Genomic DNA, 17,171 nt, shown 5'->3' on the forward strand with positions numbered 1-17,171 from the left:
ACAATCTCGACAGCAAGTCTTAATATAATGCGTGGGCACCCTGATTTTCAGTGGCTTAAGTAATCTGACAAGATCACTCAAAATATAAATTAATTAAAAACTGGAAAGATATAAGAATTATAACTCAGATAATTTTAGAGCTACGGTCAGAAATGCCGTGCAGGCAGGAATAGGACCCAAGGTGCAGACTCCGGAGACGGACGTGAACTCAAAAAGGCTTTACTTTGGTACTCAAAAATATAACATAACTGAAAAAACTCAAAACAAACTTAAACTGGAGGAATGACAGCACACACAGCTAGGAAAACGGTAGATCGCAACACAGACACAGAGAAACACTGGGCTTAAATACACAGAGGGAGCAATCAGGGAATGGGTAACAGGAGGGAAACACAGCTGGGGCAAATCAGGCCTAATGAGACAAGAGGAAGCAAAACCAGACACATTAACATCAGACATGGACTTTCAAAGTAAAACAGGAAACACATAACACAGACTGAACAAAGACACAGACTCACATGCAGGCACTACAAAGGGAACAGAGACGTGGGAACAGGGCAGACACAAACACTGAGTGGACACGGGGATATAGGAACTTAGGATACACATAGACGCGAACTAGACAAGGGGATGCAGGTGATAGGGGAGACAGAGCAACTAAAGAAGACAGAGACATAAGCCATAAGACAGAACTCAAAGAAACCAAAAACTAGGAAGTATAAATAATATCAAAAACTCAAAAACCCTGGGTCAACGACCCAGGCATCCTAACACTTACTGACTGCTACATGTTGACCTAACACATGCGTGGCGGCTCACAAGTGTTGCTTATCATTGTAGCGCCTTTGTTTCTGTTGGCTGAGAATTTAGCTTTCCCGAAACAGTAGAGCTTGTCTGTGTCTTCTTTGGGAATGTCCCAATTTCCCAGGCTTCCTGAAGTATCCCCGCCGAGCGAACAAGTTTCTGTACTGTGCCTTAAAAAAAAATCATTGTTGCAGAAATTGAAAAGGGAAGAGAAATTTATTTTTTATTTGTTGGGTAGGTAAATAAGCTGCAATGCTGTGAATATTAACCGCCTAATCTAAATCTGGTTGTTTGTGTGATATAACAAATGTCAGCTCTTGTATCCACGGCTCATATGCTGATACAGAATATTCACAAGTATTCTTAGTGGGCCTAGTCTTGCACAATGTGTTTGCTCTCAAGACTCATAAAAGCACAGGACTCAGTTGTACCGCCTGGAAACAAGTTAAAAGTTCAAACAGTTGAACTTTTGTTGAAAGTAGTCCAAGCTAACACGGGGAAAGGGAAAAGGCTGAAAATTAAATGGTTCAAAAGGTGCAAGAGATTAAAAAGGAGGATGGGAAACTGTATAAAGCTACAACTTTAACAGGATAAAAGACAATATAGTACAGATACTGGGTCAGAAAATATACTGTGTATTATGTGGCAAAATTAGGAAAAACATCATTAAAAAAAGCTGAAAACGTGACGAAATGCAGAAATGAGCATAAGATGTTGAAGAGGTTATTATTTGATAAGTTTATCTATTATAGAGAGCTATAATAATTAATTCATGAATAATGCTTACAACAAGGCAACCTCCTCTCTTTCTTTTCTCATCTTTCCTAAGCCCCTCCCACCAGATAATCACCCACAGACACTCCTGACTTTTATCTTTACACACATGGATTCATACTTAACTCTGAAGGCACATATGTTACTTTATGTGTAGACTTTTTTTTCCTTTTTACTACTCACCTGATCTGGTCAGACAAGATGTGTGATTGGCCAAAGTCTGCGATCCAGGAGTGTAGTTCCCCTCCAGACCAATTACCATTCAAAACAAAAACGCACTATATAGAACACTATAATTTAAAACGCTGCTGTGCTGGCTAGCTACTCCACGAGAGAATGGCTGAAAAACAAACTGTTGCATAGTTGACGTCCACAGGTTCGCATCCATTTTGCTCACATGAAAACGTTTCAGAGAAGGCGCCTGTTTTAGTCAGTAGAGAGTAAAATGACTCAATATTTGCAGAACTAAAATTAAATTCATAAAGAAAATGTATGTTGTATTAAGAATAAGGCTTTATTTCACAATTGAGTGTTAAACCTATAGTGAAACTCTTTTAATGTGTCCACTTGACTATAATGTTGTGTATATGAGCATCAGCATAATGGCAAAGCCTCAGATGTTGCACCTTTGTATCTTTGCCTACTGCCTTGTAAAACTATGCATAATAAAACTGCAGTGATATGTAGAAACATCTGATTAATGTCATAGGCCTGTTAACAGTATTTCAGTCACTTCATTCATCAACATCAGTGACAAACCATTCACTGATGCCTTTCACTGTAGTTTGTGCTAAACGCAGTGTTTTTGTACATGTAATCAATGAATACAGACACGGTCTTGAATAATCAGGCCACATGTTATCTTAATGACCTTCTAGTACCATATTACCCCATTAGAGCACTTCGCTCTCAGACTGCTGGCTTACTTGTGGTTCCTAGAGTATTTAAAAGTAGAATGAGAGGCAGAGCCTTCAGCTTTCAGGCCCCTCTTCTATGGAACCAGCTTGCAGTTGGGATTCGGCAGACAGACAGCATCTCTACTTTTAAGATTAGGCTTAAAACGTAACTATATGCTTTGTCAGAAAGGAAAGGCTGGATCAGGTGACCCTGAATCCTCCCTCGGTTAAACTGCAATAGGTCTAGGCTGCTGGGGGATTCCCATGACACATTGAATGTTTCTTTATAAGCCACCCGCCCCTCCTTGAGCCTGGTTCTGCTGGAGGTTTCTTCCTGTTAAAAGGGAGTTTTCCCTTCCTACTGTCACTAAAGTGCTTGCTCATAGGGGTCCTCTGATTGTTGGCATTTTCTCTGAATACATACATTTTGTATTGCGTTTATTATTGTACTATTATTATGAGTTACTGTGATTTGGCACTATATAAATTGTGAATGAGTGGCTGAACAGAAATATTAATCGTTAACTCTTTTTGATGATGCTCATTACTGCAAATATGAATATGAGAATACATTTGAGGTTCTTTTGTTGCTGGTCAAGGTCTGTAAATTCAGTTCTATTTATATGGCGCCAAATCACAACAGCCGCTTAAAGCTGCATTGTAAGGTAAAGACCCTATGGTAATAGTACAATAATAAACAGAATACAACATGTAAAAAACAAAAGGCTTCTTCAGTAAATATATTGGGCAGTCCTTTGTTTCTGGTTTGATTCATTGAGTGTCTATTAGTTTGCTAAGAGCACAAATATGGTACAAAGGTCACAAAAAGAAAAATACTATGAAAGACTCTCCAGCTACTGCAGAATACTCCTGTCTCTCAGTATTGTATAAATTTTGCATTTGAAGTTCATTTCTCCTAATGTTTGGGATTTTTTTGTGGATTTATCCTTTAGGGTTAGATGGCACTTTTAAATCAGTAACATCCACCCACACGCACACACAGTTATTGAAATAACTGAAACTTTGGTCGTTTGGTGTAAAAGGGATCAAAAGGAGATGATTATGTTTTAATGAAATTCATACAAATATCTAATCCATATGGTCTCTTAAACAACAAAAAATCTGTATTTTAAGGGATGCATAAATCTTTTCAGTACACAAGAGAAAATGAAAATTGTTTGCAACCTTGTGCCGAGGTCTGCCGAACAGCAGTCCGCTGAAAGCAAAGCAATCAAACCCCACAACAATCAGAAAGGAGACCAAACGAGTGCGTTTTTATGCTCATACTTTTTTAATGTATCACAATGAGCAAGAAACATACTTGATGAAATATTTTCAAAGGAGTATATTCAATTACCATCTACAATCAACTTAACTAGGACAACAAGTTTTTGTGACAAAAGTTTCTTTAAAAGTCTGAAGTTCCATGTGGTTGTATGTATGTTAGTTTCCATGTAATTTGGTACAGTTTGGAAATCTTCATATAATTACAGTAACAAAAAAGCTAACAAGACTACAGTATAGAAAAGACATCAAGAACAACATTTTTGGTTTAACTTGCTCTTTTTTGTACATTGCAAGGCTGTTTTTTTCTACCCTCAGATGGGCTGCCTGGAGCCACAGAGCCATGCTTATGAGGCTCGAAGGAGGAGTAATTCAAGGAAACAAAAAGAAAAAAACAAACAAAAAAGAAAAAAAAAAAAAAGGATAAAAAAACATTGTGGCACCAGAAGTCACAAAAGGAACAGAGAGCTCCAAGTAACAGTTCATCTTTGAAGTTGGAGCAAATGGTTGTTTGGTTGTTAGTTTGGTTGTTAATTTTGGTTAATATGCTTTTTTTTTTTCTTTTTCTTAGTGTAACTGCCTCTTTAAGAATGACAGCTTTGAGAACCCATCCCCTCTCTGTGTTGTTCATTTCTCTGTTTAGATAATGTAACCAACAGAGAGAGGGGTGAGCCGCCATTTGACTGGAGAGCTTTACTTGTCAACTGCAGACAAGCACGAGGAAATGAAACGGGTAGCAACATGAACTGGAAGATATGAAGCAAGCATCTCTGTCCATCCTGTCCTGAAATTTGGAAAATGTCCATCAAAGAGCAGAAGCGGAGGCAGAGCTGGAGAAATAAAGGACAGACAGAAAGGAGAAAGAGGCAGCTGGAGCCACTTAAGTTCAGTTTCCTCTAAAGACTTTCCTCTGTGTATGACACACGTCCATTGGTTCCAGAGTCCATTCGCATTACAGAGTTGTCAGTAATCAAATAAGGAGGTGGTTTTTAAAGCTGTTTTGAGCCTGGCTTTGGCTCCCATGCCCAGTTTTGTGTGCCCAGAGCCTCTCTTGTCCTCCTAACAAGATCTCCAAAGCTTCCCAGAGTCCTTTATCATTTCTTTTTATTCCTTCTTCATCTCAAAAAACAAACAAACAAATAAAAGAAAACAAACAGTTGATGTCTTGGTTTTAAATATATCTATATCTGTATACAGGTACACTTTCGTTTTCACAGTGGGCAAAAGATGACCTCTACAGCAAGACCTTGTCTTTATCCCTCTCTTGTAATTGTCCATTAAAATCAAGTATCCCAAATGTAAGGAGGTGGATCCCTGTATCCACAATAGCATTGTGTGCCGCAATAAAATATACACTTATCCGGGGCACGTTTTTTTTTCCTTTGTGTTTCAACTGCATAAAGCTTTGGCCACATTCATATATTCAATCAAAGTAAAAACTGCTCAGTGCTTCGGTATCATCGTTCTCATTTCCAATCGTTATCTTTTAAATTAGATTTTCTGAATTTCAGTTATTCACAATCCAGCTTCGTGGTTCAGCTTGTTTTGGTGAGTAACATATAACCAAAAAATAATAATAATTAAAGGCAAAGAAGAAAAAAAAATTGAATTGATGCTGGCTCTTATGACACGCACGCACATACACGCGCACAAACGTACAACGCACACTTACATAAACACACAAACCCATACAGAGTACATGCTGGCTGAATCTAATGTGAAGACCTCAACTGTGTCTTCCACAAAAGAGCCCAAAAGATTACACTTTGGGGAAAAAAAAAGCAAAAAGTATCATTGAGACAATGAATATAAAGTGGCCAGGTCATAATTTTCGTTTTTGTCTCTCAATTTCAGCAATTCAATTTAAAGCTAGTGTTAATTTATGATAAAAAGTAATACACGGAAAATAAAATAAAATACTTCTAAGAAAATAATACATGTCTGAGATTATCTAAAAAATAAAATAAAGCAAACATATTTTGAGGAAAAACTGTACAACTTAAGGATTGGGGTTTTTTCAACACGAGAAAGCACAAGTGAACAGTATTTCAGGGAACTGGACTTGAGACGTAGCAAGCTTGCAGACCAGATCTACTGACTTTCAACAGCATGCTGTAGTATTAACACCAAATACCATTTCTCTACAAGATGTAGCATTTTTAAACACCTTTGAGATTGTGCCTTTTTAGTCATTAGGGCAAAATATATTGACTATACAATAGTGGCCAAAAAAGTAGTTCTCCACAAATTTAAATATGTCTTGGTTTTGGTTTAAAAAAAAAAAAGACAAATTAAAATGATGATATCATAAGGGAGAAAGGCGTGGTACCTACGCACATCCATTTCCATTGCAACAAAACGAAGTAAGTGACTTCTTTGGACATGAAAGCATCCTAACAATTTGAAAACAAGAGACATCTTCAAAAATAACCTCCTACTTTTTCCAGACATAATGCTTTGGAATGAAGATGTCTCTACCTGTAATCTATGTGTGGAAGTGGCACCCTGCAGACACATGCAACAAGTGACTGAGCGACAGCACCTCAGCAAAACGGCCGTTATTCCCCTCTGAGACTAGTTGTAGGTCGACTGGTATAAATGTTACTAAACCTATGAGACGCATCAGTACCAGATGTATTATATACATTTTTTGGTAACCACTATTACTTGCTTAACAAGTGAGCAACAACCTTGACTGGATGGAGGGATTTTCAGCAACGTTCCATGCCAGCACAAAATGACATATGGGGGTCGCTTTCTTCAGCAACCAATGATGCAAAAAATGTACACAACAGTTTACAGTCACTTCAAAAATGAGGAAAAAATAGATTGTGACAATTAAAAGCAATCAAATGAAACAGGATCAGTCCTTGCTTAAGAAAAATCCATTGTGATATTTGGAATGCACTGTTCTTTACAAACGTTATAGATCATTGGCTTTAAACATTGGTCTATTCAAAAAAAAAAAGAAAATCGGCAAAATGTCCTTTGGAACATATATTCACAGTCTTCAAAGTTCCGTTTTTGCAACAAGAAAAAAAAAAAGGTGTTGCAGAGGCAAGAAATTGGTTTATTGTTTGTTTTAAAGCTTAGCCAAAAGCAAAATGAGCATGCATCTAGGTACTCTTTTTTTTTTTTCCTCAAAATTCTACATTAGCAGCAAAACGTATGTCCTTGAAGACCAGACCTTATACATTTTCTTAAAAAAATTGACATTTGAATGTGACAAAAGTCAAACAAAGATTAATAACCTCTATCTTACAAACTGCAATGGCTCTGTAACGGTGCTACTCCACAATGCAAGGACAAGGGCCCTTTTTGGTTTTTGGTATTTACGTAAAAAAGCCACCTGTTTGCTTGCAAAGAAGCAAAATCGGCAACTCTGATGCGTACTCCTTTATCTTTTAAAACTTTGTTTCTTTCCTCTAAAAACAGCAACAAATTCTCAAGTATAAAGAACCCTCTTTTCTCATCTTTATGCACCAATGGTGAAAGTGTTTAGTCTTTGGATTTTCTTTTTGTCTTAAAGCGTGAGAATTATTATTAGTATTCTTTTTTCATTTTCACTTATGACAAAAAAAAAGGTAAAAAAAAAAAAAAAAGACCGTAGCCACACTACATGAAGAACAAAAGACCTGCTTTGTATACATATCTACAAACACAGGAGAGCGAGAGAGAAAAATAAGTGCCGAGAGAGGAAAACGAAGAGTGAAAAATAGGAGTCAGACAGTGATAAGTGCACAAAGGTAACACAAAAATTAAATTAAATAAAACTTTCAATATTTCACCCATTATCTTTTTCATTTTGGTTAGAGCAATACCAACCAAATCATAAAATTTAAATAATGCTAAAAGAGGATCCTGCCTTGTCAGGAGGGGCATTTGGGTTCATGTTTCCCAAGAAGTTAAGAATAAGACAGAAATAAAGTTTCGATAAATTACCTGTCCATAATCTAGACTATCGGAATGACCAAGACAACATCAAATGAAGTGTCATAAAATTGGACAATACAAAAGCTAAATGTACATAAAGGTTTTTTTTCCTCCAACCTACCATACTGTTTAAATCCGTTTCCAATGCAACATTCTACTTAACACCAAAAATGCTTGTATCTATCATAAATACAGAAGGCTGATTCTTTTTTTTCTTTTTTCTTTTTTAATTAAAACTATTCATCGCCCGTTATCACGTCTGCAATGCTTTCCTTGTATGGGATCATCGGGACTGTAACTTCCCCACTTTGAAAGGATTTCTGATATTGAAATCAGCAAATCGTTTGACCCTATTTGAATGCCCAGAAACAATGCCTTATCAAAATTTAATTCAACTTAAACTTTCTATTAGTAAATCAAGTTCAGAAAGAAAACAATAATAATGCTCATCTCCTGTTGGAAACACAAGGTGAAAACATGAATTTCTGTAACAGAAAAACATCTGTGAGCTGTTGACCTGAGAATAAAATAGACATTACATTATTCTTTCACTTTTGCAAGCCATTGGTATCTGAATGCTTAAATAGCAAGAAAACTGATAGACTATTCTCCCATACAGTACATACTGGCTTTTTGTGGCTGTGCTATTAAGTAGAAATTATTACAAAACAAAGGGACAGCTCGTTGACTTGCATTTCTTCAAAAGGGTTCTTGGGCCATCTGTCAACTTTGAGGCAGTCCATTGCCATACAGTACAGCATTCCTCCACCATTACCCAAAACGTAACTGCAGCGATCTTTTTCTGTTCTCACATATTAGTATGCCTGTACACAGATTAGCCACGACATTAAAAACACTGACAGCTGATTAAAAAAAAGAAATTGTTCACCTCGTTACAGTGTGATGCTGGGAAACCTTGGCATTCATGCGGATGGTATTTTGACCAACCGCACAGCAGGATTAAGGAACACGACAAAGAACCTAAGGCGTTAACCTGGCCTTCAACCTCCCCCAACCTCAACGCAATCCCAGTCTGCAGCCGACATCCCAGTACCAGAAACCACGGGACACACCGAAGGGTCAAGTGTCCATGCCCTGATGGGTCATAAACTATTTTGCTGGCACAATGGGGCATACACAATTTAATGCAGGTGGTTTTAATGTTGTGGCTGATCGGTGCGTTTCGGTTGAGTTAAAACAAAAACAAAAGAAAAACAAAGAAATACAAAAATGAAAACCAGCATGTTGATATGGGAAAACAATCCACTAACATTAAAATTTTTGGTTACAAGCTTTGGAATTGCAGTTAGTCTTTACACATCTTTTTCTGAAATTGGTTTGTATACTTTTAATGTATTTTTAACATTGCTGCTTTTTATGGGTTTTTTTAATTTTTGGATTTTTTTTTTTTGTCTTTTAGGGAGTTTTTTTTAAATATCGTCCATCACTGAAAGCTCTTTTACAATCTGATGGAGTCTGTTCCTACACTAGCAAGATTACTACTACAACTATTACTGTCTTTGACAAAGCCAGGCTGCTGCGGCTCCTCCGCCGTCCTGCCCAGCCTGTTTGCTGACTTCTGACTGCTGTCAGAGTCAGACTCGTCGGTAAAGACGTCTGTTGGTATCGAGGTCTGAACTCCTGAGGTGCTCAATGAACTTGAGGTAACCGTTGAAGGTGAGGACACTGGAGGAAAAGAGGAGGAAGAAGAGGAGGGACTAGCATTGGGCTTCCCAGCTAAAGCTCTGGGGAAAGGGGCCTGGGGCCAGGGTTTTCCGGCAGCTGTGGTGTTGAGTTGGGTAGTAGAGGAGGAGCACAAAGATGAGGAGACAGCAGAAGATGGCATGGTGGCTGATGTTGTTGGCGGGGGAGGAGGGCTGCTGATGGGATGAGTGGCAGACTGCGAGGTAGATGCGGTGTTAGGATTGGGGAAGCAGGCTGAAGAGTGAGGTAATAAACTAGTAGCGTGCTCTTTGGCATTTCTGACCGATCTCTTGATTGTTCTGTGTTTGTGCAATGCCGATTCCAGGTGTTGACTGAGTGCTTTCTCCCCATCCAACGTAGTGTCACAAGCCAGGCAGTCATAGAGACTTCCAGCCCCTACACCTACGCCACCGGGGACACGCAGCAACATCTCTTGCAGGTTTGCCACAGACTGACCGAAAAAGCAGTTCGATTTAAGGTGGGTAATAGCCGCTTCTTCCTTGGTGAAAACAGCTTGACACTTGCGGCATGCCAGTTTATACTGCACCTTGGGGACGATATACTGGTCTAGATGGGTGTCCACAGGTTTGCCATCCATCTCATTCTGCTCGGAGGGTACTGTAGTATGAGAAGAGGAGGAGGAGGACGAGGAGGAAGAGGACGAGGAGGAAGTGGGAGGTTCACTTTGTGGATTGCCCTTTTGCTCCTCTGATTTCGCTGGATCTTTGGCAGAATCTTTGCGATCCCCCAAGGTTTGAGGGGGAACTGAAGTTTGGCTCGCCTTGGGTTGCTGGATCTGCTGAAGCTGCCGCTGCTGCTGCTGTAGTGCCTCCTGCAAGCTCTGCTGATATTGCTGGTAATGCTGCAGTAGGGACCCTGGAGACAGGCCCATCAGTGCTTGTGACAATGCTGGGTTGTAAGGGAAGAGACTTTCCATACCATACATTGGTTGCAGGTAGCCCCCTTGTAGAGCCCCAGGAATCTGAGGGGTATAATATGGGGAAAAGCCAGGCATGAAGTAGGGTAGAAACTGGTTTGTGAGGAGAGCTGTGGGATCTGATGCCAAAGCAGCCTGGAGGGCCTGAAGCTGGGCAGGATCTACCACATACTCCATTCCAGGTGTGGGCATAGAAGTGGCAGGAACAGCTGTTTCAGGTTTCTCCTTTTTGGCGCTGGCAGCAGAAGTGGAAGGGGCGGGGGTGCTTCCAGTTGATGATGGAGTTGAGGGCTTCTCTGTCTTTTCCTTGGCCTTCTCCTTCTCTTTTACTCTCTCAGCATCTCGTTCTTTGGGGGGTTCAGGTCGCGACTGACTGGTTGAGGACGTGGAATTGGAGGTGGAGTTTGAGTGGGAAGTAGACGTGTTGGTCTGGGCTGGGCTGGATGCGGTGAGAGACGATGAGGAGGGAGGCTTGTTGGGCAATCCAGACGTGGGGAGGCTAGGTGAGGGAACACTGGCACCAGGCATGTTCAGGAGGTTTGAAGGTTTTGGAGGAGTTAAAGCTGCAAATGTGTCAAATACAGACAAGAAAATAAGACTTAATAGGTTTTCATTTCATGGTAGTGCAGTGCCTTTTTAAAAGATTATTCAGCTGTAACAAAACTAATTAATTAAACAATACTGAAAGGTGATACAAAAGAGGCAAACGTTTATTTTTATGTGAATCATAAAAAGCTTTGTGAAATGACTACAAATATCACAAAATCAAAGCCTTGTACTTTGTGGTATTTTCTGGTCTAAAGCTTAAGTGTTAGCATTTGAGACAGGTTGGGTACATAATAGCACAACAATAGCAACAATGGCAAAGGTCATTAAATTATGTCAGATATATTTGCATCAGTGTTAATGAATATATGTGGCAGATGGATTCATAGTTAGATCTGATGCCTGGAAATACACAGTACTTCCTGTAGCAATGGATGATCATTTATTAAACTAGTTTAGTTGAGAAAACCCATCTGCAACTCTAAACCTGAAATGTTAGTAGTGAAAAAATGCCAAATAGTGACGTACCTGAATTAGATGAGTTAAAGCTGGGAAGAGAGGGGCTGCCAACCCCTGGTAAAAGGACAGGTGGGATACCTTGCAGGTTTGGATAGGCCGACTGGAGATTTAAAGCCTGCATTGCAGGGTTATCAAACATCCCCTGCTGCTGCATGGCCTGTTGCTGCGCCAATCCTAAAACTTCATTGGCCTTCTTAATGCGGTCCATTTCTTGCTGGGCCATAAGTTGGCGGACAGTAGCTGGGTCAAAGTACTCTTTCTCTTTATCGATCTGGCTGCCAATAGTATCCTTCACCTTAGAGATGTGTTGCTGGGAGAAAATGTGATCGCGAACAGAGAGGCGAGCGCTATATTTAACACCACACAAAGTGCACTCAGTCTTCGGCCCCTCGTAAGACGTCTGATTTATTCCGAAGTGCTTGGCCATATTGAGCTTTGCCTTTTTCTCCTTCGCGCGAGCATTTTGAAACCACACCTGAACCACTCTCTTTGGAAGTCCAATATCATTGCCAAGTACCTCGCATTCCAGCATGGTAGGTGTCCTGTAGTCGTTAAAACAGGATTTTAACACTTTCAGCTGGAGGTTAGTCATCTGGGTTCGGAAGCGCTTTTGGCCAGGTCTATCTCCACCTTCAAGGCTCCTGCTACCAGAGGCTCCAGGACTTGGTGAGCAGGGGTCAGCCAGACTGGACGTCTCACTGTGGTCAATCATATTTTCATTTTCATAGTCCTTAGCATAATAGCTTGTTGCAGGGCTCACTAGTCCCGAGGACATCTGGTCATCATTTTCAAGGATGGGAGCTGTGCCCCCAGACTTAGACAGGTAATCGCCACTATTTTGGCTGTGCTTTGCATCAGCACTGTCATTATCAGCATTAGCCTCATCACCTGTGGTTGTGTCTGTAATGGCTGTATTCACAGAAGAGCAGTCATCATTATCGAGTTTGCTCTGATCAAAGTTCAGGTTCATAGAGGACATTGTGGCACTCTCAAAGTCTTCCATTCCTTCAACTTTGATGGACGAAGGGCTCAGTAGACCCCTTGGAGACAAGTCCAAGCCTTTGTTCATGGGTGACATGGAGGAGCTTTGTCCATCACTGTTTGTAGTAGGGGGTAGCTGGGAGTAACCTGATGTATCAAGAACATCCATTTTTATTTGCATGTTCTCCTGCTCAGGTAACATACCGCTGAGAGTTAAATTATATCCAGCACGTTTGGCTTCATGCCAGTGACGAGAGCGAATGTGTGCTTCAAGGGCAGTCTTTGCTTTAAAAAGAGCTCGACAAAAAGGACACCTACGATGAGCTTGGGCTGGCCCAACAGCTCTAAACTGGCCTTTTCTCTCTCTGGCTCTGGTATTCTGGAACCACACTTGCACAACTCTCTTTTTCAAACCCACCTCAACAGCAATGTGGTCAAGCATTTTACGCGTAGGATTAGAATCTAATAAATACTTCTGATATAAGATCTCTAGCTGTTCAGGTGTGATGGTGGTTCTAAGCCTCTTGTCTCGCTGTGGCTCTTCTCCACTATTTGTGCTATCGTTTTCTCCTGGACTAGTGCTAGCTTTCTCCTCTAACTTCCTTTTCAGGGAGTTCATAGTGGAGGTTGGGGTGGACGGAGAGGTGGCAGAGCTGCTTGGAATTTGTGGCATCCCAGAGATTAGCTGGGTTGCCAGGAGAGGATTGCTAGGATCAAAAAGCATGAAAGACATGTCAATTGGACGGTCGAGGAACTGCGGGTGGATGAATTGATTTTGCACAGAAAGGAAGTGTAATTGCTGGTGTTCCTGCCAGTGCTCAAAGGAGGGGAAGCCAATTTTGCACTGCTCACACTGGTATGGGATCATCTGCTGTGCCAGTTGTTGTGTGGCAGAGGTCAAGTGTGGATTGAGGCCCATGTGAGAGCTTTGTGATGAAGGCTGGCTTGTCTGTGAGGCTGACAGACCACTCTGCTGTTGCTGCTGAGAAAAGGAAGGAGTTGAATGCTTGGAGGGCTTAGAAACATTTTGGATCTTCTCTTCTCTCTGTGGTCTCTGGTGTTGTACCTCAGATTGAGGTTGGTGCACAATTTCCTGCTTAATGGAGGTTTGGTTTTCTCGCGGATCAGCGGTTATTTCTGGTAACTGCTTGGGCTTCTCATCATAGAGGTTTGAGGTGGTTGCTGGTGATGCCTCCTCTTTCTCGGTGGAAGGGAGGTGTGAGAATGCTGAAGTCGTGGGTGGAAGTGGGCAGAGACTCGAAGAGGAGGGCATTGGGGTGTGACAGGAAGACCCAGAGGGAGTGTAACATTCATGGGAAAAATCCATTGAATCCTCATTTTGGCTGTCATACTGTCCATCCTCATCTTCATCTTTGTAACACAGCTTCTTTTGGTGTTTTATTAGATCAAATATACGCTGGAAAACGAGACTACATTTCTTGCACTGGTAGTTCAGGTTAGATGTGCGAATGTATCGGTCGTTTGACAGTTCTCTTCTTTCACCATCTTTCCCTCCATCACCTTGATTTTCATAATTCTTCCTTGCTTTCTGACGCGCATTTTGGAACCACACAACAATAACACGGGTGGGGAGGCTCAAAAGGTTTGAGAGCTGTTCAAATTCATCATCTTTAGGATAAGCATTGGCATCAAAGAAATCTTGCAGAACTCTTAGCTGGTAGTCAGTAAACCTAGTCCTGGATGATCTCTTGCTTCCATAGTATTCGTGTTTCTGAGGTTCAGGAGAAGGAGGTTTGGAATCAATTTTAGTGTCTTCCAGAGTTGTTGTTGGTGGATTGTTGAAATTGTAAGGCGAGTCTTTATTGCGCTGCCTTTCTTTGAAAAGGGTGTTTCTGAACCAGTGCTTTATCACTTTTTGTGGAAGCCCTGACTTGTCTGCCATCTCTTTGATCTGGTCCTCATTTGGTGAATTGTTGATATCAAAGTACTGTCGTAGGACCCTAAGCTGGTCGTCGGTGATGCGTGTCCGTGGTCTCTTGTTCTGCTGCAGCATGGCTGGAGTCAGTTGCTGTTGGTAGAGTTGGGCCAGGTCTGAGGCCAGGCTTGGCTCAACAGACGGCAACTGGGGAGGCAACTGAGTAGGCAGGGACTGAAGAGACATGGGCTGCATCATAAGTGGGGAGAAGAGCGGCAAATCCATTGGCATGGGTATTTGTGTCATTGGAACTGGTGCCTGTGGAGGTGGCACGGTTGGAGGTGTGAGTGAGGCATTAGACACAGGTATATTTGGGGTGGGAGCTCTTTGGGGTGGAGGAGGAGGTGGGGGTGGAGGAGGGGGAGGTGGTGGAGCTGGAGCAGCCTCTGGTGTAGGCGGTCTCAGTGGGTAGAGCTTATCATAATGTTCTCTGTATTCCTTGGCAAACCTCTCAAGGGATCGGAATGGAAAGAAAGCCTGGTGGATATGCTCCTGGTGACTCTTCAGAATCAGTATGTTTGAAAACAGCTTGCCACAGGCTTCACATTCCAGCTTCTCCAATCCCCCAATGGGATCTATGACTCTTGTTATTCCACCTGGACCACTTGATCCAGTAGGTCCAGCTGTCTTTTTCTGAGCTTTCTGTTTATTTTCATTGTACTGAATTACTAACTCAAACCCAAAATTTTCCAGCAGGGCTTTAGTTGCATTTCCTCGAGCATCTGAAGCAATCCTTGGTGGAGGCAAGCCAGTATCATGGTTTATGTTTATTGAAATATGCTGACTCTCCCTTTCTTTTGGCCTGCTGTCTGCAGAATCCTTATTTACATAGTCCCCATTTTTTTCGCTTGCATGCCTCTCCCTTTGTATTTCTCTGTCCTTGTCATTCTGAGAGGAGGGAGGTTTCTGCTTTAATTCAGCTTGTTGGAGGAGTGATGCACTCTGTTGCAGCAACGCCATTTGGCTCTGAACCTGCAAGTGTGATTGTTGTTGCTGCTGCTGCTGTTGCTGCTGCTGCTGCTGTTGTTGCTGTTGTTGCTGCTGCTGTTGCTGCTGAAGGTGGTGGTGCATCAATTGCTGCTGCAAGCAACTCTGTTGGGCTGAGTTTTTAAGATCTTCAAGCAAAGAGCTGGGGGATCCAGCTAAGCCAAGTGCTGAGCTGCTGATGCTGATCTCAGGATTTAGCTGAAATTCTGCTCCAGGGATGTAGAAAGGAAACAGCAACTGCTGCTGCTGCAGAGGCAGAAGTGCATCAGTTGTCATTGGGAAGTGCTGCAGAAGTGCTGGGTTGAACAGCTGCGACTGTAGAAGAGCAGCTTGCTGCTGGAGCTCTTGTTGAAGCTGTGCTTGAGCTTGGGCTTGAGCCTGAGCCAATTGCTGTTGCTGCTGAAGCTGTTGCTGTTGCCCCCTTGCAGAGAGAATGTCTGAAAATTTGGACTTTTTCACTTCGTGGTTCTCAGATGGTGAGGAGTGGCAGCTCACTGAGGAATTCCCCTGGTTTTCAGTGTTGTGAGTCTGGCTTGTGTGGTTTCCTCCTAGAATATTCTGGGCTGCCTGACTCCCAGAAGAGCTGTGGTTGGTGGAGCTAGTGTTTGAGTTGCTGGCTGGGCTTGGACTTGATGTTGATGTGCTCATGCCGGATCCTCCACTGCTTAAACCAGTTGCGCTTGCAGAGCTAGTGATCCCCCCTGCTGCCTCAAGTTTGGCTGCCCTAGCTTTGGTCTGGTGTAGAACAGAGCGCATGTGGATTTCCAAAGTTGAACTCTGGCTATATGCCACATTACAAGTGCTGCACTTGAATGGCTTGTTGTCAGGGCTGCTGGTAGGCTCAGGTTGACCAGTAGTAGACTCCTGAAGAGCCCTCTTCACCTTGTGTAGGTGGGAGACAGAGTTGTAATGAACCAGAAGGATGTTCTTCTGTGTAAAAGACTCTTTGCATACAGTGCATTTAAAAGGACGAGATGGATCCAGGAATTTCTCCATCGTAAAGTTTGGGCCCTTTCTGAATGGCAATGCACGTTTAGGTTCAGATCCAGAATCTTCCTGCAGTGAGCCAGAGTCACTGCCTGTCGGGCTTTGTTTTTCCTCTGGATCACTTTCATCTCCATCTTTGTCATCCTCTCCCAGACTTCCATGTTCTTCACCAAGGCTTGGATCACCCATTGCCATAATGTCACCATTCATCAATAATCCCCCATACAGCTGCTGGATGTCAGCTTCACTCAGTTCCAGGTGGCTGGTTTCTAAATGCTTCTTCAGCGCCTGTAGTGTTCTGAAGCTTCGCTGGCAAAGACAGCACATGGTGGCTGCCCTGATCACATGATATTGTGAATGGAGTTGTAATTTCTCCACAGTCTTGAAGGCCAGACTACACTGGTTGCAGCGGTACTTGTAGACATGCCGATCTGAAACAGGCAACTGGTGCCTTTTGTTGTGAACCTCATTGAAGTGCATTTGTAGGGAGTTAGAGGTCTTGAACAATTGATTACAGCCTTTCTTCCAGCACAGGAATCCTGTGGCATCCTCCCGTTCTGATTGTTGATCTTCCAGAGGTGACTTGCGAGCTTCAGCTATTTCAGTAGGGAGTGACACCCCTTTTTCTGGATCAGCATCTGATGCATCTGTGAATAAATAAGTCAAGAGAAGATAGCCATTCATCAGATTCTACATTTGCTGAGTGGAATTTTTCCAGTAATATCAATAAAGGACATTCAGTGTGTTAGTGGCATGGAAAGGTGCCAAAAAAACAAACAAGCCAAGCACTGACTAATTACAAAATCTGCAAACACCAACAATCTTTCATAATGTGTTGGTGTGAATGCAGGCCAAAATTGTGAAATGCTTCAGTAATAACAAT

General features: G+C 41.9%; 1 protein-coding gene across 4 annotated transcripts in view; it reads right to left on the reverse strand.

Moving 5' to 3' along the window:
* Positions 1 to 7,333: 7,333 nt before the first annotated feature.
* The window catches only part of zfhx3b (zinc finger homeobox 3b), a 135,701-nt gene continuing 125,863 nt past the window's right edge, over positions 7,334 to 17,171 (reverse strand). For all 4 annotated transcript variants that reach the window (XM_080884385.1, XM_080884382.1, XM_080884383.1 and 1 more), the window contains exons 10-11: positions 11,407 to 16,935; positions 7,334 to 10,895 (exon numbers count right to left, since the gene is read on the reverse strand). In XM_080884385.1, coding sequence (XP_080740511.1) covers positions 9,151 to 10,895; positions 11,407 to 16,935 — 7,274 coding nt within the window. In that variant the 3' untranslated portion in view covers positions 7,334 to 9,150. The remainder of the gene's footprint in view (positions 10,896 to 11,406; positions 16,936 to 17,171) is intronic.

The sequence above is a fragment of the Rhamphochromis sp. 'chilingali' genome, assembly GCF_963969265.1.
Source record: "Rhamphochromis sp. 'chilingali' genome assembly, chromosome: 6".
NCBI classification, from domain to species: domain Eukaryota; kingdom Metazoa; phylum Chordata; class Actinopteri; order Cichliformes; family Cichlidae; genus Rhamphochromis; species Rhamphochromis sp. 'chilingali'.